The sequence below is a fragment of the Onychostruthus taczanowskii genome, unplaced genomic scaffold (genome assembly GCF_017590055.1).
Source record: "Onychostruthus taczanowskii isolate IOZ18803 unplaced genomic scaffold, ASM1759005v1 scaffold77, whole genome shotgun sequence".
Lineage (NCBI taxonomy): Eukaryota > Metazoa > Chordata > Aves > Passeriformes > Passeridae > Onychostruthus > Onychostruthus taczanowskii.
This window is the reverse complement of record NW_024505561.1, coordinates 6,006,430-6,028,376: the sequence shown is the minus strand read 5'-3', so window position 1 is coordinate 6,028,376 and position 21,947 is coordinate 6,006,430. Positions and strand designations below refer to the sequence as shown.

Genomic DNA, 21,947 nt, shown 5'->3' with positions numbered 1-21,947 from the left:
CCGTAGGATTTCACAGTAATTCAATATAAGCACTCTGGAAAACTTACCATGTTCAGCTGAGGAGCACCACAAAGTACACCATGGAAAGAAATTGTGTAATTAATGCTAACATCACTAAGGCTTGCCCACCACCGAGCAACGCAAAATTCAATGGTTTTTCCAGCCTGGGTAACAAAAGCACAAAGTTAGAGTCCAGCTCCCATCTTCCTCTTCTTTTGACCCCAGCCTCCCTAAACCCAACCAAGAAAAAAAAAAAAAAAAAAGACCAGACAACAACTCAAAAAAGACCTTTTCTGTCCAGTTTACTCCACTTGTACAGATTTGTACAGTACCAAGTAAGACTTGGTTCAGAAAACATAAGACAATTCCAACAAAACAGCATGACTGAGAAATGCTTCAAAACAAGGAGTGGCGAGGTATACCCTACACAGAAAGGTACTGCTTTTAAATGTTCTGTCTTCCATTCTTATCCCTCAAACTAGGCAGACAGGTTAGTTCATAGATCACTTTAATGTGTGTGTGCTAAAAAACACGTATTAGAAAAAGAGATCTCACTCTCGCCCTAATTAACATGACACAAAACTTGAGAGGTTTGGGTTAGTTTTGTTTTTGCCTAGTTGGTGGGGTTTTCTGGGTTTTTCCTGTTTCAGTTTTTAAATAACATGACAAAATAATGTGTCAATGGGACCAACATAGCTTATGGTCCCCCACCTGGCATTTCCACAGAGGGTAAGGGACTGAATTGCACAGAAATTATAACTACTCTTTGGCATTAGAGCTATACAACTAAACTGAACAAAGCAGGGGACAAACTTGAAGGAGGCTCTATTATCTACACCCCTGAACTGCTAGTTCATTCCCTGACTGTTTTGGACTCCTGAACTAGCATTATCCAAGCTAAGATTCCTGTACCTAGGATGTATGAATGTGAGCCAGTCAGTCACCCCTGGCTTCAAGATGAACATGTCCCAGACTACCGCATTAACCACGAAAGGCAAAATATGCTGAACTATCTAACAAGACACAGCTCCTATTTGAAAGGGAAACAAACTGCTCTGCATAAACAAGTACAAACAAACTGCAGAGATTAATAACATGTATTATATTACTAAATAGCTCAGAAATATTAGCAAGCTGTTAGAAATCTTTTCAAAACCGAAAATCAGATGCATTGCCTACTGTAACAAACGAAGTCTTGGGTTTGGGGTTTTTCTTAGGAAAAAAAATCCCAAATAAGTTATGTTACACTGCACTGATACATTATTTTATTTACCCCACCCCAAGGTAACTTACTAAGACAGGAAATGCTTCAACCACAGAGCCTTTTTCTGGTAAGGATGAAAATTTGTAGAACTCATGACTTCTGTATGCTTTTTGCTTCACAAGCTGAACAGCATGAAGCACAAACTTGGCAGTCACATCAGCTGAACATGAACACACTGTCACTTCTAGATTAAAGAAAAAGAAATTCAGTCTGAAGACACAAGAATTTTAGAAGAAAAGCAGAGAAACACTACTTTCACAAGCAATTTGCAATTTAAGAAGTTATGCAGTACCCCAAGTGGCTCCACATGTGAAAAATGCTTGTACATCAATTAATTTCAAAAGCTCTTTCAGGTTAAAAAAAACCAGCTAAATTCAGAGGATGGTTAAAGAGAAACATGTCTCAATTATATGGTGAAAATTAATCAGATAGTACAGATGTATCATCTGCATAGGACAGACAGGTGAATTGCAAAATAAGAGTCCTATCACTAACTTCTGACTAAATGAAAGATTTTTCAAAGGACTAATGTTTAGTAATTTCACAAAGAAAGACAAGGGAAAAAACCCCTTTGTTTTCCTTTGTGCAAAATTGTGAAAATCAAATTTTCTTCAGTTATGACTTCTTTCAACACTACACCCATACACCTTAAAAACTATGTAAGCCTCAGACAGTGATACTTTTCCATAAACATGGGGCATTCCTCCCAAGTATACCCAACCACTTTAAATTGTTATTGGCTGGTTTCTTTAAGACTTAAGAGTCAAGATCCTACTATGCCAATAACCATGAAATAACTCAAAATCACTCATCTAAGAGCTTAAAAATCAAACCAATATTTACATATTCATGGGCCAAACCCTTCAGTATTTCTTCAGGTAGAACCCAAAATTATTTAAAACCAACTTTGTCAAGTCTGACAGATGCAATTTTTTATTTAGTTAATGTGGTCATTTTCCTTACCAGCCCATGTAGCTCCCTGAGGAACATCAATGAAGTGCCTTCGGATCTGACCAGGTTTAAAATGAACATCTGTGTATGTCAGGTCATAGCTTGATGATTCATCTACTCTGTATGTCAAAAGGAAAATACAAATAGTAGTCAAACTGTGAAGCCAATTTTTGAAGCATTTTTAAACACAAAAATACTCTAAAAATGTGTACAATGAGGATATTTATTCTTTAACACCAATTATATTAATCCTACTAATACAGAATCTGACAGCACAATGTATCCAAAAGATTTAAAATGTCAGCTACACCACACTATGTAAACACCTTCCCCAAAATTAGAGTGCCTAAACAGAAGTATCAAAAAATCCTCATTTTCAGTGGATCTGCTTTTCCTGGCTGAGTGAATTGCCACTGAAGTGAGCTAAGGTATGGAATATTTCCATTAATGAGTTAGAGAACAGTTACTTTGTCTTTCCTCCTCAGGGACAATGTCCACCAAACAGGTCTAGTAAAATACTCTCCCCTCCTTCCTTATCACCATCGCTTAAGTCTTATGTCTAACCCAATGATGGGCGCAATGCCAACTCTAAACTCACTGTATTGAAGTAATGATCAAAGCTTTTCCCAATGTATGCAATGGCCAAATAATGCCCTCTGGCTCTGTGTACTCTAGTTCCGGGGCAGAAATGAAAAACCAAGCTCCAGTTGACCTACACATATGAACAGTACATTCATTGATACTTTGGTCAACAAGTCAGAAGGCATCTTTATGCTGACAGACCAGGAAGCTGCTGCCACTGTGGCTAAGCCTACCACGACACACTGCTGTCATGACTAAACTATAAAGAAATGTCACAACTGCATAAGCGTGCTGTAAGAATCTTTTCAGGTTTTTGTAGAAAGTTCAGGAACTCTCAAGAGTTCTGGATTTACTCACCTTGTCGGTATAACAACAGTGATTGGAACTCTGAACAAAGGGCCTGCATTAGGCATTGCTGTATCATATCCACACACCTAACAAAATAAAATACAGCAACTCAATATCTTTTGTCAGAATCCAACTACAGAAGACAACATTCAGCTTAAACCAGTGGCAGAGTATTTTGAATCTTTGTAGTTGTCACTGAGGAGAAAAGGTCATTTAAGCACTGCCACCCTAGAAACAGTAAAACACCAACAATCACTGAGGAAAAAAAGAATATTTTTCCCATTTTGACTCATTTCACCAGAGGAAAAAACCTTAATCAATGGTCATTTATTTGGCTTATGTTTTCTATATGCTCTTATTTTTCAAACACAGATACTCAAAGTTGTACAGGCATGTGCTATACAACATTGTATAGCCCAGCTATTGCTGCTCCATGGCTTCAGTCTGTATAGACTGAAATACACTGTGGCACTACTTTCTGCTCTGTAAACCTCAAGGATTTTACTTCCTTAAATACTATTTCTACGAAAAGTTGACAGAGACCCCATAAGGACACACAGGCACAAAATTTTGCTCAGAACACTGGTACTTCCATACCTCTGTATAATGTACTCCTCCACTCAGGCCACGTGGATCCACACGAATATTTATGTGTCGACACTGGTTCATGAGTTCTAAATGACTAGGACACTGGACCCATGGTGCATTTGAAGTTAAAGCTAAATGAAGCTGGAGAGATATTCTTTCAGTGTTTTCTGTCAGGAAACAAATTATAAAAACAATTGAATAACACAAACATGTGCACATAGTCACCATAACAGTATTTGCCATTAAAATATACATACTGGTAAAATATAATAGGAATCAACCTTAGGGCCCCTGTATCTCAGATTCTGCACAAAGGGAGTGTTCTATATTACTTCTTTTGACTTGACAACACAAGAATAGCAGCAGTAGGCAGTAAAATAAAGGTGGTATCCAGCTTTGAAATTCCTCTCCTCTGAAATAGTGAAAGCTGACAAAGTCAAAGGTAGGGCTGGTAAGCAAGGCTTCAGTTACCCACAACATAGTCTGGGAGCAGGTATGAACTTCCTTCTATAGAAAAAGTGTTGCCTAATGCAGAGAAATACAATAAAAAGCAATCACATTTATTCTGAATGCTATACTAATTACCAAAGTACATTATAAAGCATACTAAGCAAGAGGTGAAGTCTATTAAAATGACTATGATAATCTAGTCAGATTTTGCAAACAGTCTGGCAGATTCTGTAAAGTAGCTTTTTTAATACATAGCCAAAAATGCTATGTATTAAAGCACAGCTTCCAGAAAAGCAACCAGAGCAGATGAAATGTTTTAGTTCTTAGCAGCTTCCTCCTGCTCAGAAGATTAATGACACTTCCAAAATTTTTTCTCCTGTTTCTTAGTCATAATTAAGCTTATCTTAATTTTCAGACATTTCATCATATCTAGATTAAGCAGAGAAAAGGACACTCTATTATAAGTACAGCAGAAGCAATAAAAGCTTGAAGAGAGCTTCAAGAGACAAACCGAGCAATCAGCCTCCCTAAATTCACACTTACAGTTTCTCAAACTCAGTCTTGTTGAAGACACCAGACACAGCACAGAAATAACTAGGGAAAACAGCTACCAGGTAAAGCTAGAGAAACAACATCTATGTGCCAGTGCCAGTCATTCATTGCAAATACCTGTTTTTAGATTGCTAATTTCCTGCTGAAGTCTAGTGAACAATTATTTTGTGTCACATGTTAAATTTAAAATGCACCGACTGCAATGCAAGCTGTCAAGCAATTAAATTATTTGGAGTCAATAGCTGCCCCAATTCATACCCTTTCTGTCCCTAAATAAACTCATGCCTTTGTCACATGCCAGCCTTCTTGATGACAACTGGTTTTAGGAAAGGAATAAACTCAGTAACAAGCTCTCACATGGCTCCCTTTCCAAATACAACATAATTCAGTCTCTCAGTTCCAATTTTTATTAAATAAAGCAGGGCAAAAGGGTTTGCAGAAAAAAAGGTTAAATCTCATTTTCATCTGCATAAGTTATTTTTGCCCTTTTAGTAATAAAATCCATATAAATTCCTGTATTGGCCTTTCATATCTTCATCAATTATGAGACAGTGAATGGAAGTCTAATTTGTTAAACAAGATTTTTCTCAAGTGGTGAAAACTTAGATGAAGTCCAAATCTATTATAGTCTTTAAATAACTGAGAAACTAATTTCTGGGTAAGTGCTTTCATCTTCAGAATAATCATCAACCTTTGCCAAAAGTTATCTACAACACAAACCCTGAAGTTCCATAATTTCATGAAACATCAGGGACCTATGGTTATTCTCTGTTTCTCCAAACAACAACTTGACTTTAAATTTCTACAGAACAAAGATCTTTTTCAGTGAGAAGCATTGAAGCAACAGTCTCCCCAAACAACCTGAAAGCCCTGCATGGAAGTCTGAGGTTGAAATGGAAAAGTTCTTTGCACATCTTCCTTGACCATCAAACTTACGGTTACACTGACTCCTTTCACAGTACAGATTCCTATCACTCATCATTATCACAGCTTTTTGTTTCAAGTCGACATTTGTATTTCTCTGCACCTCCTCCTACTAAAGCTCTTTCCTACCTGTATTCTCAGGAAAGACAGGTTCTATGCCAACCCCATGATCAGATGGTGCCACTGTCTGGGCTGGATCTCTGAGGTAGATTCCACGGTTGCTGCCGACAGTAACTGTGAAGCCGATGTTACTTGTGAATGATGAATTCTGAATGAGGTAGTCATAGGCTTTATCAACCTGTTAGAAAGAGCAAGTTCTAAATTAACCAATTTCAACTTAATAGCAGTTTATGCATATTCTCTTCAATGTGAAATGTTCAGCAACCACAGCAAGAAACAGTGAAGTACCTCGCATGCTACCTAAGCAACGTGTGATTGCACGATACTCAGTACAGAAAATGAGGCAATTTTCACAGTCTGCAATGGCCACAGAGAGCCCAGAAAGCCAAGAACATTCGAAAAAAACAAACAAGGCCAAGTCTCCTCTGCTATAAATCCACAAAAAGATTCCTATTCAGAGATGACACTGAAGAAGAGGACTTCAAGGCCCAAACCTACTATTCTAATTTAGGTGACTTTTTCATAAATGGAGCAACACTAGTTAAAACACTTAAAACTTTTATACAATAAGAAATTGAGCAATTCAAACAAGACAGGCAATGAAATAAACATACAAGTCTTATATATGATATGAAGTAAAAGAATCAGGCCATGAAATCCAGCCTTGGGTTTAAGTACATGAGCTGTCACAATAAACTCGCATAACAAATTCATCTTCTGGTTTTAAAGAGACACCTTTCCACCTCACTTGCTATTTTACTGACTACAAAAATCTTAAATTCTCTTCTACTTGACAGCAAGGTACCTTCACCAGTGAATATTAGGGTACTCTCCTTTGAGACAAGTGGACATACAACACCTTGTCTCCAAGATCAATTCTAATCACATTTTAACACACGGTTTAATGTTTAACACATGGTTTAAACACCAAGTATGATTGATGCATTTTACTTTTTATTTGATATAGCTACCACCACTGCTGCCTTCTGTATCAAACTCAGCATTACAGACACACTTAACAGGCACTACCTACTATGTTCTAGCATCTCCAGAACTTGAATTTTGGGCTAAGCATTTAATAACTGACATTTTGAAGCACAATAGAAAAATCTTCGTACTCCTATTAGACTAGGACAGGAGTGACTATAGGCAAAAACCAGGCCCAGCTCTGTAAGAACATCAGCTTATGCATAGGGAGACACTCAAGTCACTATGCCTTTACCATACAGAGGATCACATCACAGATTTCCAATAGGAAATCCCATAGGAAACAATGAGCACTCAGACTGTTTAGTGCAGGCCTGCAGCAAAGTCACTGTACAACTGCAGCTGTAATTCTTTGTGGACCAGCGTGGGTATCTCTTTTCACTGCCCAGAACTTACAGTCCCAGCTTTTCTCTGGACAGAACAAGTTCAGCCATCTCTGACAACACTTAAAAACATTTCTGGATTAGGACAGAATTTAGGTGCCCATGTGGTGCCTAAATCCACATGTGGGTAACAAAAACCTCCATCCCAGTTTAATGTCCATGTATCTTTTTGATCAGCCTAAGAATGTGTCCAGTTATCACATTTATTTTACAGTAATTGTGTGCTGAAACTGGGAGAACCTTCTCATTCCTCCTCCTCTCCCACTACATTCCCTTCCTCTCCCCCAGTGAGATTTGAGAATCAAGTAGCATGGAAAATACTGAGTGAGATCACCTCAAAAGCTGTTTTGGCTGTTTTGTGGGTTAGTTTTTCACCAGCAGTTATTTATATTATACTGTTTTTTTGGTTTCAAGTACCTGAATAATACCATGTCCTTGTGCAAATACTTCTATGTTTTCAGCTTTCACTGCAGTATTTTCTAACGCTCTTCTGACAGAATGAACAGTGTAATTAACATTATTAGCTTTGAGTCCTGAAATTAAAAATAAGAGTGTTACTGGATACAACAAATATTTGAAAGTGAAACTATTTTTTTAAGAGGAAAAAGTATCTAACCTCTTTTAGATGATGCATCTATGTTTAACATTGTAGCACTTTACCTGACAATACTAACGCAATGCCTCCACATGCATTGGGAGAAGACATGGATGTGCCATTCATGAGCTGTGTTCCTCGCAGAGTCCAGTTTGGAACAGAAGCAATAGCACCTCCTGGGGCACTGATACTTACTCCAAGGGCTCCATCAGTGCTAGCATTAAAAAGCAATGGTTAAAACATACTTTTTCTCTTTTTTTGTACAATTTAAGATAAAGTTGTCAGTGCATTAAAAAAAAAAAGTTCTCCTTAGAGAATACTCACTGCATCTTACTTCACTAAATCCACTAACCCATTAAACCCAAGAAAAAGCATGCTACCAAGTAACAATTTAAAATGACACGTTAATCATCAGCTGTGCCTGTTTTACAGTGAGAGGTTTCTAAATTTTCACTCCTTCAATATTCTCTACCAGGCTTGAGTTTAGCCAGCAGAATACTTTCTGGGATTTGAATTACAAAATGCACATAAACCAACCTATTAAACACTTCAATAAATAAATTAGCATTCCATGTAGCCTATTCAATGGTTATTACTTCTAAAGAAAAACAGTAAAAGGGGGAGGAAGGCTAGTAAAGATCCAAAACCTAGACTTCTAATTTTGCATGCTGACAGTTCACTACCAGGTTAAGTTTTGAATTTACAAGCCTGAGACAAGAGGGCAAGGGGAGAACTCATAAAATGTAATTCCAAGAGGTAGATCAGGATCAGCTGGGTCTGATCCCTAAACCCCACTTCTTTCACATGCATATTTAAGAACAGAGCAACTGTGTACCTATGGCACAGTTAGAATAGCATCTAGTTTTCAACTCTGTGAGCCAGATATGCACCATCTTTCTTGCTCTGGATAGACAAAAATTGCACTGCTTGAATTAGAACAGCCCTGAGCCTGAGCTATTCAGTTCTGTAGAGAGGTAGGATATTTTAGGGTACTTATATCCCACACTAACAGCTTCATATGTCTAAAATCAGACTATTCCAAGTATGATATGACAATATGACGTTTGGACATATTTTATGACAGCCGTATATAAACTCATAAAAAGGTTCTGCATCCCAACACCTCAGGACAAGCAGTGCACAGCATATCTGCCTGAAAGCCTCTACTGCTTACTGTGACAGACTGAACCCTACATCAAGACTGCTCTAGCAAACTTTAGGAACTCTCCAGTCATCTGCATACTGCACCCTAAACAAAGAGAATCCTTTCGTCCAGGCTTGGCCTCTCAGTTGACTATTTTAGAGGGCACAGCAACTAAGCACACAAAAAATTTTATTTGTGCATGTGTGTCTATCAAAATTAATTACAAATCAATCTCTCTTTCTCAGCAGAAGGCAGACAGCATATTTCTCTTTTCCCTACACAAAACATGACAATCCTTCATAGTAACATTCTTGAAACAATATACTTGCCTGTACACATACAAACACCATAACAGCTAGAGGACAATTCCCAAGAGATCTTACTATTTTTTTTCTTTGTTTATCTATCACATTACTATCAGATGCTTCTGAGAAATGAAATAAAAATTGGAGTTTACATTGCCCTTAAAATTTCTTTCACACATGTTCCAGAAAAATTTCTGTAATGTAAGGTAGAAAGCAATTTTTTCTGCCTACTCACACCTCTACTGAACTCAAACAAAACCCGTGAGTAAATTACACCATCACAGCAATGTCACTGAAGCCAGAAGTAACATCACTGCAATAACAGTATCTATTTTAATCTTCATCACTCATAGCACATTTAACCACACTAACCTAATGAAATAAATGCTACAGAAAAAAAAAAAAAAGTAAATTAAAAAAACTGAAACAAATTCCCAAACAACCTTTCAGTAACTTTTATCGTCTTTGAATAGATCTGCACCCAAATAGTTTTCTGGAGAATACAGGCTGTGCTGAGGCAGTTCCATGCTATTCCCTCTCCTCCAGGAGTTCCAGATCCCAACATACAAAGGTGTTATCAGAAGAGCAGGCTAGTTATGCTTTTTCCACAGGAAAGAAATCCTTTGATTTTGGTATTAGTGACCAATCTTAGATTTTGAGTTATATCACCTGAACCCCAAGGTAGTCAATTGTTCTTGGAATATAACCTACCTAGGCCCTCTGGATGACCAAGTGTACTGATTTGCAGGCAGTTTTTCTCTCAAAGAGTATTCAGCAACCATCATGTCAGGTGACACGTAGGCACCAACACCTGTAAAAAACACTCAAGTATTTTAGATGTAATATGAATTTTTATGAAGAACTAAAGTAAAATTCTTCTGTGGTTTAAATTCTTTATTAGAAGAATTCTTGCTTAATGTCTTGACATTTAAAATGGAAACACACATGTTCTATCTCATTAAATCCAGGTATTTTTGCAAGGCAATCGTAAAGTATCATGCTATGCAGTAACAATGCTGATGGGCACACTGCATAATAGCAAAATATCATGCAAACTTCCAAGTTTCACTTTTATTCAGCTGGAATATAACCTTCTACACTTCCTTCTTAAGAGGTAGTTCATACATGTCTTCTCTCTCTCCTGCCCCTCTTTCCTCTGTTTACACTGCTCTGCCACAAACTACAGCTCCACGTCAGAGCAATCCATGAGAACTGGTTCATGTTCATGTGGCTCCCAGCTACACCCCCTGGAGCAAATGGCCATGTCCACAGATCCCAGTGAGGAGACAGTCTTTACTGGGTATCAGTTCCAAGTACACAGAGTATGTAAACAGCTACATCAAAGCTTGATAAAGTAGCAACTGTAGAAGAGAATGCCAAGGATGCACACAGCAACTATGATTTTGTTTACAGCACAAGCACTACCATGGTGGTACAAAACTACCATACCAAGCTGACAAAATTGGCAAGGCCTGTGTCTGTCTCTGTGTTAACTAAGCCAACCTGTCAGCTGTATTTTGCTTTACCCTCAAAAAAACACCAACTCTATCTGCTTCACTCCAGATGGAGGACAGGAGCAAACTACTTGGCATGCAGAGTGAATAATCACGCCATCTCTAGAGTGATACAACTAAGCTGAATTGACAGAGTAGATGCACTGTAAGAGCAAAGCCAGGGCAGACCTGAAAAGAGCTTGTTAGTTCCAGTTCCAACCCCCAGCCTCAGCAGTGAATTAACAGCAGATTAACTTTCAGAAAGTAATCAGCATTAATTCTACCAGCTGCCCTGGAATAGCAGCTCTCCAGCTTCCAAGGCTTTATGCTAGTCTCCTTACACACTGGTCTCCTTGCATAAGAATTCTGACACTTAAAAAGCATAGTGCGTAACGCAGTAGTGAGATCATAAAGGATTTCTATAAAAATTAAGACTAAGGACGTTACCCCTGAATGCTAGGCATTTTGCTCAATCTTGTAACTCAATCTTTCACTAAAATATCAAAACCATATATTAGCCTATCAGAAAAAAATTTTAATGACAGTAATAGACTTGCACAGCAGTGGCACTGCAGCTGGAAAAACTCCTCCCCTACAAGGACTTGTCTAGATCCTAGCATGGGATTACTTTTTGTCCAAATTAAAAACATCTGTTTCACTAAAAATAAAAATCAGAGTATGTGATGAAGACAGATGATCAAAAACTATAGCTCTTACAATTCAAAATGCATTGCAATACTTTCTAGAAGACTAATTAGAATCCAACTGAGAATCATATTTTTGTAAGTTGCATTTACCAGCAGCTATGGGTTGGAGCAAAGTGGCGTGCTTAGATAGTTACAATTGAAAAAAATAATCCTGAAATACTCAAGTGAGTCAGACTAAAGATTTCTTTTGCAAATTTTATACAAAGCCACATTAAATCAAGACTATTTGCCTCCCACCTCTTTTCTACATATGTAAGGTCTTGAATTGTAAGAAGATAACAATCTAAATTTGTATACCTAAGCACAGAGCAAGTGCCTCTCTCAAAATTAACCTTGCAGTACAGCCGGCAATTTTTTAGATTTAGTTCAGCAATCGACCATGTAACAAAAGTACAAAGTCTGAAAAGACAGAAGCTGAATACTGTCAAATTTTTTTTTCTAAATGAATTATTTACCTATTACACTAGATGTAGTTCCACCAGGACATCCAACTGTAGAAAGGCAAGGACCATTATTTCCTGCACTTGAAACATAGATTACATTGTGTTTCCACACTGCTTCATTAATCACTTCACAAATTCTCCTAAAGTAAGAGAAAGAAATGAATCATTTACTCAACAATATTGCTTTCTTCCAGAGGACAAAGCTCCCATTTCTAGTACAACCTTTGACCATTCACCAAACAAGGAAGCTTATGCAACTTGCTTCCCACACCTAGCAGAGGCGGTTCCAGTACAGAAGCTGACCACGATAGTATCTTCTGGTTTCAAAAAAGGAGTGAAAACTATGTAGTGATCCTAGGTGTTCAAAAAGTACCCCACATATCATGTGGTGTTGCAACTATAAAAGTTTTTTATTATGCTAAAATATTATTTGTATATGGTTTACAAATCTGTGTATGATATATTTGTATACAAATTATAAATGAAAAGCTTTTTCAATGGGTTGACTTCTTTCAAAGGCAGTTTAAAATTTATACTGCACAGTTTCTAACTTATGAATCATGTGAGCCTGGATGATTCACTCTTAGCCACTACTTGACTTAGAGAAAGCTCAACAACTACAATTCCACCTCTGTGAAATTAAAATACTTTAACCACAGTACTACTTACCCAGAATTTGGCCAGTGTGTTGCTTCTCCATAGCTGTAGTTGACAAGATCACATTTGTATTTTATTGTTTCTATCATCTGATAAAGTAAAAATGAAAGTCAAAATATGTGCTAGTCAAAGAATGAAAGTGACTTCAGGAATGACAGAAAACATCTGCTTAAATTGATTTGCTACATATCTAAGAAAGACATACATCTTTTGAATCTAGAAAATAATTCACTGCAGCCAGATAAGAGCTATTTTCCCAAGAAATTAAAAAAATTTAAAAAAAATCTATTCCCTGAAAAGTCTTATTCTTACAGCCTTATTCTTCCCAGCCATAAATCAAGACCCTAAGAGATTACCTAAGAAATTACCCTAAGAGAAAACTGCATACAAGACCAGTATTGTCTCAAGAACATAAAATTCTCCTTTCCTGCGCAGTTTGGTTGAACTCCAAAAAGGCGCAAAAAATTTATTGTTCATGTTGCTACATCAAAATATCCTATGGACCACAAGCATAGTCTTTTCATATCCTTTTCTTGAGTAAAATTTTTCCTTATCAACTCATTACACAGAAAAGCTCTTGGGTCTTTCATCAATGAAAGGAATGCTATTTTTTCTCACTCTTAAGAAAAAGAGTTAACACAAATACAGCAACATAGGTAGATACTTGCCTCTATTTTAGATTTATTCTAGATCTGAGTAACTATAAAAGATACATGACAACACAAAGAACTTCAGCAAGTATGCAAAAGTAACTTCTCTCATGCAACAAGTTAGTCAGACACTGCAAATCTGTTAGCCCGGAGTAACTCTAAGAGCTCTATGCAACAGAAGCCTTGTTTTATATTAAAACACTAGTCTTACAATATGCTTTAAAAGACATTTTAGCTGGTTTTAGGGGTTTTGGCTGTGCTATTTATTGCTTAAGGGTTTGGGGGTGTTTTTTGGGGGGTGGCTTGGTTGTTTTATTAATTTTTGGTATTTTTGTTGGAAACGCTGTAGAACCATAAAAACAAAGCCTAAATAAACGAACAGGGCATGAAGTTTCACAACATTCTACACTTAAATCACACTGCTGAGATTAGTAATTCATTCCGTGAAATACCCACAGCTCTTATGAGACCAGTGCCAGTTTCCATTGTACTTAGTCTCGTATCTCCAATCTTGATTGCAAGAATCTGAGCTCCAGGAGCCACACCATTCCGTTCTGGTTCTTCTGGAAAGTATCCAGCTGCAATACTAGCCACATGTGTTCCATGTGCTCCTGTGCAAAGGAAAAGCATGTATGTTTAGTGAACTTCATTTGTAAGAATTCAATATGCTACAGCTCAATTAACTTTCACTCATTGAGCTGTAAGCACATAAATCCAGTCAGTGGCCAGTCACCAGTGCTGCTGATACCAAAAGGGTGACAGTGTTCACCAGGATTCAGCAGTGGAGCCAGCCCTGGTCAATATTTTCTGATGGTCTGGACAAGTGGATTAAGAGCATCTTCTGTCATGGTGCAGACAACAACAGGCTGGCAAGAGTGCTGATCAGGTGGAGGATAGGAAGGCTCTACAAAGGGATCTGGACAGGCTGGATCAATAGGCTGAGGCTAATTGTATGAGGTTCTACAAAGCAAACACCTTTTTAAAGGGAGAAAGGAGGCAGCAGGAAGAGAGAAACACAGTATTAACTTAATTCCACTAACAAAAGTCACTTTGAAGGCTCAACACTTCCTACTCAAAGTTATGAATACTACACCTGAGACAACTCAAGTAGCAGGGATTAAGAACAGAAAACAGAACTGCACAAAAACATAGAAAGGAACATCTCAAATAAGGCACCATCTATTTAGAAACCTGAACTGCTTATCTAGCTCTACTGAGATGGGATATTTTCATAAGAAATTAAGAGCACTTTTCAAAGCAAATGCATTCATACCATCCCAACCACCCAGTTTGCTTCCAAAACAAACCACGATTATTTAAAGAATACTCTAAAACAGCTTCAGAGTGGTTTGAGCTACAGTTATAGTGACATCTGACATAACAAAAAAAAGCTTGTATAAACCTAAGATCAATACCCATTTTGTTCATGGTTATTATATTTAAGATTCTTAAAGTATACAAGTACAAAGGAGAGCAATTAAAAAAATCAATCATCACTCTATATTTAACAAACATAACTAAAAGGTTTTTTTGAAAGAAGGCTCTCTTTAGTTTAGCTTTTAAGATGCATGTACATGTTAAAGAATACCTAAGTATGCATGTTCTATGTATACATGCTTATGTACACAAAGTTGACAATAATTCACACAAAAATGCAAGCAAGTTTGGTAATGAGCCATCATTATAGATTTAGTTCAGGAAATATGAGTATTGATCTTGAAAGCCATAATAACTAATGCTGTACTATGACAGCTGCCTCAAACCATCCCAAGTATCAAAAACAAGACCCAATACAAATTACTGCTTCTCATGATACCTACTTAGCAGCAAAATGTTTTAAGATTATTTTCATTTACCTCCACTTGTAACAATAGAAAGGAGGTTTCCATCATCATATATATTCACAGAATAATTCAACATCTCAGATGTTCCAAAAGATCCATATTCCTGAGCCTCTTTATAGGTTCTCAGCACTGTACAGTTAGTTAAGTCACCACTCTCACTTGTATCTACGCAGGCTCTGTTGACAAAAACAAACAAAAAAAGACAATGTCCCAGCTGCTGCAAACTTTTGGTTACCTACCTTCTACAGCTGAGCATAGCAAAAAGACTTCAAGAAGTTTGGTTCTGTGTTTATGGTATCTCTAAATAGTCCTTTGAGCAACTACTTTAAAATTTGGTTGTTTATATTTAAGATTCAGAAACTACGAAGTTATCTAAATAAACTGATTTTCAAACACTGCTAAATTCAAATAAATCTGTATTTGAAAAGCAGGAGTATGAAAATTTATGCAAGTTCAAGGAAGAAATTTTACTAAAGGTAGATGTTCAGTACTGGTACACAAACATTTGAAGTTTTACTGTTTTGTATGATGTACATTATCAATAAAGTGACATGTTACATCCTGAAGCCTGTGCACAGACACCTGCTTTGTTTTATTTCGTATCACCAATGGATAGTCCAAACAATTTTATTCTGCTTCAGAAGAAAAATCCCATAAACTTACACTCATATCACACTGTCTTCAATAAGACTTTATCCTACCCCATCTTCATTTGGGACCAGCATTTTGTCAAGAAACTCAACTGACAGAGCAGGATTATTTTAAAGCAAAAAATACTTAAACTCTCTATAAAGAGGGCAGATATAAAAGCTAACAAGTCTTCGATGCAAGCTATTGTTTTATGTAAAGAACAACACATTTTAGACAAGTGTAGTCATTTACCTCCAGGTCTCACCGTCATACCACACTACACAATCATATACTGGGCCAGGATCACTGTATTTTTTCTCAAAAGAATTCAACAATTCCACTTGATTTTGAAGTTCTTCCTTTATTAGCTTATTTACCTAATAAGGCAAACAAAATTCAGTTAAGAGTATTTCCAAAATTATCACAAGATATGTAATCCTACATTCTTTTCTAGTGATATACATTTTTTCCATTACTTTTCCAGGAATGTTAGACTATCCTAGGAGTCACAAAAATCTACAAGTTCAATGGTTTTCAACAGTGCACTGTTTATTTCTGGCCTATTATGTACAACTACTTCTAATTTCTGTAAATGTAACATTATTTTCTTAAAGACTATTAAATGATAAAGTAGTATCTGAGGCATTTCTGGTACTTCATTGAAATAGTACACAGTTTACACAAGAAAGAGTATGTTTAGAAAATTCCAACTCTGAACGCAGCAAGGATGGTGGCCTCAAAACACAGCACATTAAATTAAAAATAAAACTTATTGAAAATATCCAACAATATTTTTTTAAGTAATCCTATTTTCATATTTGAGACCAACTCTCAAAAGTAAACAACAAGCAAATTGAACAACCATGCCTATAAAGACTTATAAAATTAATCAGAAGATACAATGGCAAATTATCTGCCAAAAGAGTCTCAAGTACCTTTCCTTCACTCATCTAATGAAACATTTTAATCCTGTCAACCAGTAAAAATTTTTGCAAGGAACAAGTTCATAAATTTAGACTTCATGCAAACCTGTGAGGGAGAGCTATGAGCAGCATCAAATTCTTCTTGCTTCCTACAAGCCTCTGCTAGAGCCAACCTGTGAACAGGATCCCAGAGCTTTTCCTTGCGCTCTTTCTGCAAAATAAAACAGAGGTTTCTCAACATACTAAGAAATATATGGCAAAGTATGAAGTCTATAAAGATAATCTGAAAATTCTGATTTGAGAGAATGGCTAAAAAAGTTCCATATAATAGTATAAATAAGCATAAATTGCCACACAATTAAAAAAAAAGGCTATCAGTATTTTCTGTACTTCTCGCCCCAATGGACCACTGTGAGAAGGATTTCTAAGCCACCTCCTGTTTCTCTGAAAAATCACAGAATAAGTGCAATCAATAAAAATCAGAAAGAATAGCTTTCAAGTGCTGGTTAGCAATCTAAGTTTGTTAGCAAATCACATGCTGTAGCGTTCTAACAAAATTAAGAAACAGAACTGTAAAATATGACTGTATACCAGAAAGAAAAGATAATTAATCCTTACCTGAATCCTCTCCTTAAGAGCTTTAGGATAGATATCATAGCCATTTTTTATGCCAATGTGATATTTGCCTGAAGGATTTACCCAGTTTGCTGGAATCTACAGAAAAGTACGTTTAGAAGTAGGTTAACTAATGGCATTAAAAGAACCCCTCAAACAAAAAAGCCCAACACTGTGTAAGAGAGCTCAGCAGAGCAAACCTGCAAATACTGCCAATTTAATTCTCTGTCTCCATAACAGTAACTACTGCACTGTTCCAACAACATGACATGGCATTTTCAGTCCAGCTCTCAAAAAATCAGTATTGGTGACACTGCCATTGAACATCTTTAAGCATTATTTGCTCTGATACTCTACTTTTAAAACACAAAGCTTTACTGAATTTGCTGGGCAGAGGTCTGGGGAAATAACAGTACTATAAGTGAAACCTAACATGAGCAAGTATGGTTGGAAGCCATGACAAACACCTGAATATCATCTGAATATCTCTATAATCTGATAATTTAGAAACTGTGTATCAGGATATGCTCATCCTAGCAACAAAAGTAAACGAGCAACAGATTCAGGCTTACAATCATCTTCTTTGCAAAATTAAGAAGAAAGCTGACATGGACCTCTATGGAGAGATCCAAAGACGCAATGCCCTCATATCACATCATCAATCCAATCAGGAAATCAAGAACATGTTAGCAACATCAGTTCTGTGTACCCAAGACCTCTACTAGATTTCATGTCCTTTCTGGAAACCCTATAGCATTTCTGCTATGCATAGTGAGAATTCAGTGAGTCTACAATGAGGTTCTCACAGATTTTTCAGTCTCTAAAACCTATTCACCACAAGCTTAACACAATTCCTCTTGTAGCTTATGCAAATGTGGAAAATTTAAAGACACTACTGTGCCTGACATTTTTTAACATAATAGCACATTTTCTTCAGCCAGTTTCCAAAGCTGTATCAGATACTGTTTTGAAAAAATAATTAAATTATTATCAGGTCCCCCCAAAAGCCCTGTACACACTCCTGTTCAGCTACAGACCGTATTAGAAATAAAGACATACAAAAAGTGTAAAAATCACTAAGCAATCTACATGAAGATGAGTAAAGGCAGCATTAGGTTTGGGTAAGATCTGGTTAGCTGGTATCAGTTGGGCTAGGTTTGATTTTCTTCACAGTAGCCAATATGGGGCTGGTTTGGATTTGTGCTGAACACTGTTAATAACTCAGGGATGTTTTAGCTGTTGCTGGGCAGTGCTTGCATGGAGTCAAGGCTTTTTCTCTCACCCATCCCAAACAGGGCGCAGGCTGGAGATGCACAAAGATGTGGGAGGGGACATAGCTGGGACAACTGATCCCAACTTGACCACAGGGATATTCCATACCATATAGCATCATGATCAGCATATAAAGCTGGGGAACAAAGGAAGAAGGGGAGTCATTCAGAGTGATGGCATTCATATTCAAGTCACCATTTGTGTGGAGCCCAGCTTTCCTGAAGATAGCTGAACACCTGCCTGCCCATGGAAAGTGGTGAATGGATCCCTTGTTTTCCTTTGTTTGTGTGCAAAGCTTTTGTTTTACCTATTAAACTGTCTTTTATCTCAATATGTAAGTTTTGTCAGTTTCACCCTTGTGATTCTCTTCTCCCCATATTGCCAGGGGAAGGCTGAGTCAGAGTCTCTATGGTGCTTAGCTGCTAGCTGGGTTTAAACCACAACATCTGGTTAAAAGGAAGTGAATTCTGTAAAAACCAAAACAGGTGCTAAATTTGCTGTTAACCAAAGAAGATGATGTCCTGTGGTGTCTCTGTACCACCAAATACTCACCTTTAAACTTCTTCCAGAAAGACCAGTAATTTCTCCATCTTTAGGTTCTGCAATGGTACATGTTGTTACATCACCACTGCCCGTAGTGTCAATTATATCAATTATCTTCGGTTTCCCATCAGTTGTAATCTGAAAATATGAGCACAGAATGATTGGAAAATGTACTTGTTTACCCTTCAGCACACAAACCAGGAAAATTTTGTTGTTAAAAATATCAGCTAGCTTTTTCAGATACCAACCTTTAACTGAAGGACATAAAACCAATTTGAACCCAAGATAAGTTTTCAAAGAACTAAGACCAACACATCCCTCTTTCTGGTTCATACAAATCTACTTATTACTAATAAGGATTCAGAAAAGAAAAAAGTAAAAACATTGTATCAACAAAGCACAAGCAGCCTCAATTTAAAACCAAGCCTAAATTTGCAAAAATGTATTTGCAGGAACTACTATTCGTTTTCGTATTATTTCTTGTGTTGCTTGTGACCCCTCATTCTGACAAATTTTATAGTAATAAGTGCACAAGTAAGAAACTGACAGGTGCTGAAGTACAAGCTCTCACAAACTGTAATCTCTTAACTGAGCTTAAAAGATCCTAAAAGGGACAGAAGTTACTATTACCTTATGCCTCCGTCTCTCTGGGTGCCTCCCAGTGAACCCCGGCCAGCCCCGGGTCGGCAAACAGCGGGGGGGCAGCCCCGAAGTGACCGACAACGGGGGGACACTCTCTGGTGCCCCGAGGGTACTGAGGGCAGCTGGGCTAGTCGCCTTTGCAGCAGAAGAGACGCTGGAGACATCGGCGGAGGGTAAAAGGCCGACTCTGAACAGGGGGCCAATCCAAGGTTTATTCCGAGCTCCCCAGGGAGCCCCTCTCCTCAGGGGTGCCCTGTGCTCAGAGTGAGACAAAGGAGTCTCGAGGTTACATTTAAAGGGGGGGAGGAAACCGAGGGTAGATACATTTGCTGACCAATAAAGACCCTCCAGGGATACAGCCTTAGGGGATGGACATTTGGGATAGCGTATAACATCATCCTTGGGGGGCTGACCCCTGGCTTCGGCTAATCACTCGACGGCTTTGACCGAAAGATCTAGATAGAAGGGATGGGATGCTGAGTGACTGACAGAGAGCCAGGGCGGGGATTTGGGGGATGATCTCAACACAGGAGAATGGTTACACAGGTAGAGGAAGGGGGTACAAAAAGGGGTACATCATCTGGGGAGAATAAGGGGGTACAAAATCCAACTATTACAAAGTATTACAAAGTATAAAAGCACGCTGCAACAACCTTAGTCTTCCCATTTCAAAGAATCTGCTCTGTGTTTTAATCCACTTGAACTATTAGTAGCTACAGCTATATACACCTAATACTTTTATAACAAGTCTGGAAAGATGTTATAGCACCCTCCCAGGACCTATAGAGGGCCTATAAGAAACCTGGAAGCAACTTGTTGCATGTGACAGGACAAGGAAGAATGGCTTTAAACTAAAAGAGACTGTCAGACTAGTCATAAAGAAGAAATTTTTCACTGTAAGAACAGTGAAACACTGCAACAGGTTGCCCAGAGAGGTAGTGGATGTCCCATTCCTGGAAACATTCAAGGTCAGGCTGGATGGGGTTCCGAGCAATGTGATCTAGTTGAAGATGTCCCTGCTCCTCGAAGGGAGGTTGGATTCAATGGCCTTTCAAGGTCCCTTCCAACCCAAACCATTCTATGATTCTAGGAATTGATCATATATACATATTTTTACAGTTCTGTATCAAAGACTGATTAGAAAAAAGATGTCAATCATCTTCCTAGTATTTCCTATACATTAACTACACTGAAAGTGAAAAAAAATTCGTATTCAGAAAAGCAGCAACATTTGTTGTTTTCTACCATTTAAATATATGGTATTTTGGCCTTTATTCTCTATCAATAATTTTGATGTTAGACATAACATATGGAAAGTTGTTTTGTTCCAAAAATGATCTGGAATTGTGAATTCAGTTACTGGAAGCTACTGACACATTCAAACTGTTTTATAAAAGTCACTCTGCTGCTGCCAAAAGGACAAGAGTCAGATTCTTATCACATCTCAGCAAACAAGGATAGATACTTCCATGGTCTCAAATCCTCATGGCTTAAAAAAAACAAACAACAAACTAAAACCCAACCAAAACCCATACAACCCAAAAAACAACCTCCCAGAAACTTAACAACAAAAAACCAACCCAGACAAGTAACAAGCAACACCCCCCAGGAAAACAGGCCTAAGCAGCTTATAAAAATAAAAAGAACCAACCCCAAATATTCCCAATCCATAGCAACCATAAAAACAGCATCAATTTCAGATCAGCATCAATCCCAGAAGGTAACAAATTCTGCTTTTGAATAAGCTTGCTAGGGAAGAACTTTCATGACAGAGACCAACACTCTACTCTGTTCAAAGAAGTTCAAGTTCACTGGAGAAAATCTTTACAGCATCTTAACCTGGTAAAACATTGACTGAATGGTAGTTACATAGTAGTGAAAATTTACTTGGGGAACAGTGCATAGGCACTAAACCATACACTTTTCAAGCATTTGTATTTAATGTCTCCAATGTTGTCCACAATTCACACAACTCAAGAGCTTCTCCAATACTAAAGCAACTGCAAGCCAATCCTGACATTAACAACACTGGCCATTTTTCGATATGCCTCTACTCAAAGCAAACTATTCAGTGATCAAAGTACAAGAAAACAAGAATGAAAATGTAAGCCAAGGTGACTTGCTTGAAGGAGGCAATTTATACAGCAACAGGTGGCCAGAACACAGATTTATGCTGCAGCAAGCTTGGATACTTTCAGAAGTTGTTTCTTAGCCCGAGAGACAACTCCTACACTATATGGCTCTCTGCCTCCTAGCTGAAACCTAGCAGGCCCACACATGCACATGAGTTTGCACTGTCAGAACCAAGAAATCAGAGTCTTTCAGTCAGACACAA

General features: G+C 37.6%; 1 protein-coding gene across 2 annotated transcripts in view; it reads right to left on the bottom strand.

Annotated features, from left to right (window-relative positions):
- The window catches only part of TPP2 (tripeptidyl peptidase 2), a 50,931-nt gene that overhangs the window by 25,046 nt on the left and 3,938 nt on the right, over window positions 1-21,947 (bottom strand). For both annotated transcript variants that reach the window (XM_041423341.1, XM_041423343.1), the window contains exons 2-18: window positions 18,980-19,108; window positions 17,159-17,254; window positions 16,647-16,751; window positions 15,870-15,994; window positions 15,000-15,163; window positions 13,600-13,754; window positions 12,506-12,582; window positions 11,849-11,976; window positions 9,905-10,004; window positions 7,810-7,958; window positions 7,567-7,682; window positions 5,789-5,957; window positions 3,743-3,900; window positions 3,155-3,231; window positions 2,228-2,334; window positions 1,294-1,448; window positions 48-164 (exon numbers count right to left, since the gene is read on the bottom strand). In XM_041423341.1, coding sequence (XP_041279275.1) covers window positions 48-164; window positions 1,294-1,448; window positions 2,228-2,334; window positions 3,155-3,231; window positions 3,743-3,900; window positions 5,789-5,957; window positions 7,567-7,682; window positions 7,810-7,958; window positions 9,905-10,004; window positions 11,849-11,976; window positions 12,506-12,582; window positions 13,600-13,754; window positions 15,000-15,163; window positions 15,870-15,994; window positions 16,647-16,751; window positions 17,159-17,254; window positions 18,980-19,108 — 2,127 coding nt within the window. The remainder of the gene's footprint in view (window positions 1-47; window positions 165-1,293; window positions 1,449-2,227; window positions 2,335-3,154; window positions 3,232-3,742; window positions 3,901-5,788; window positions 5,958-7,566; window positions 7,683-7,809; window positions 7,959-9,904; window positions 10,005-11,848; window positions 11,977-12,505; window positions 12,583-13,599; window positions 13,755-14,999; window positions 15,164-15,869; window positions 15,995-16,646; window positions 16,752-17,158; window positions 17,255-18,979; window positions 19,109-21,947) is intronic.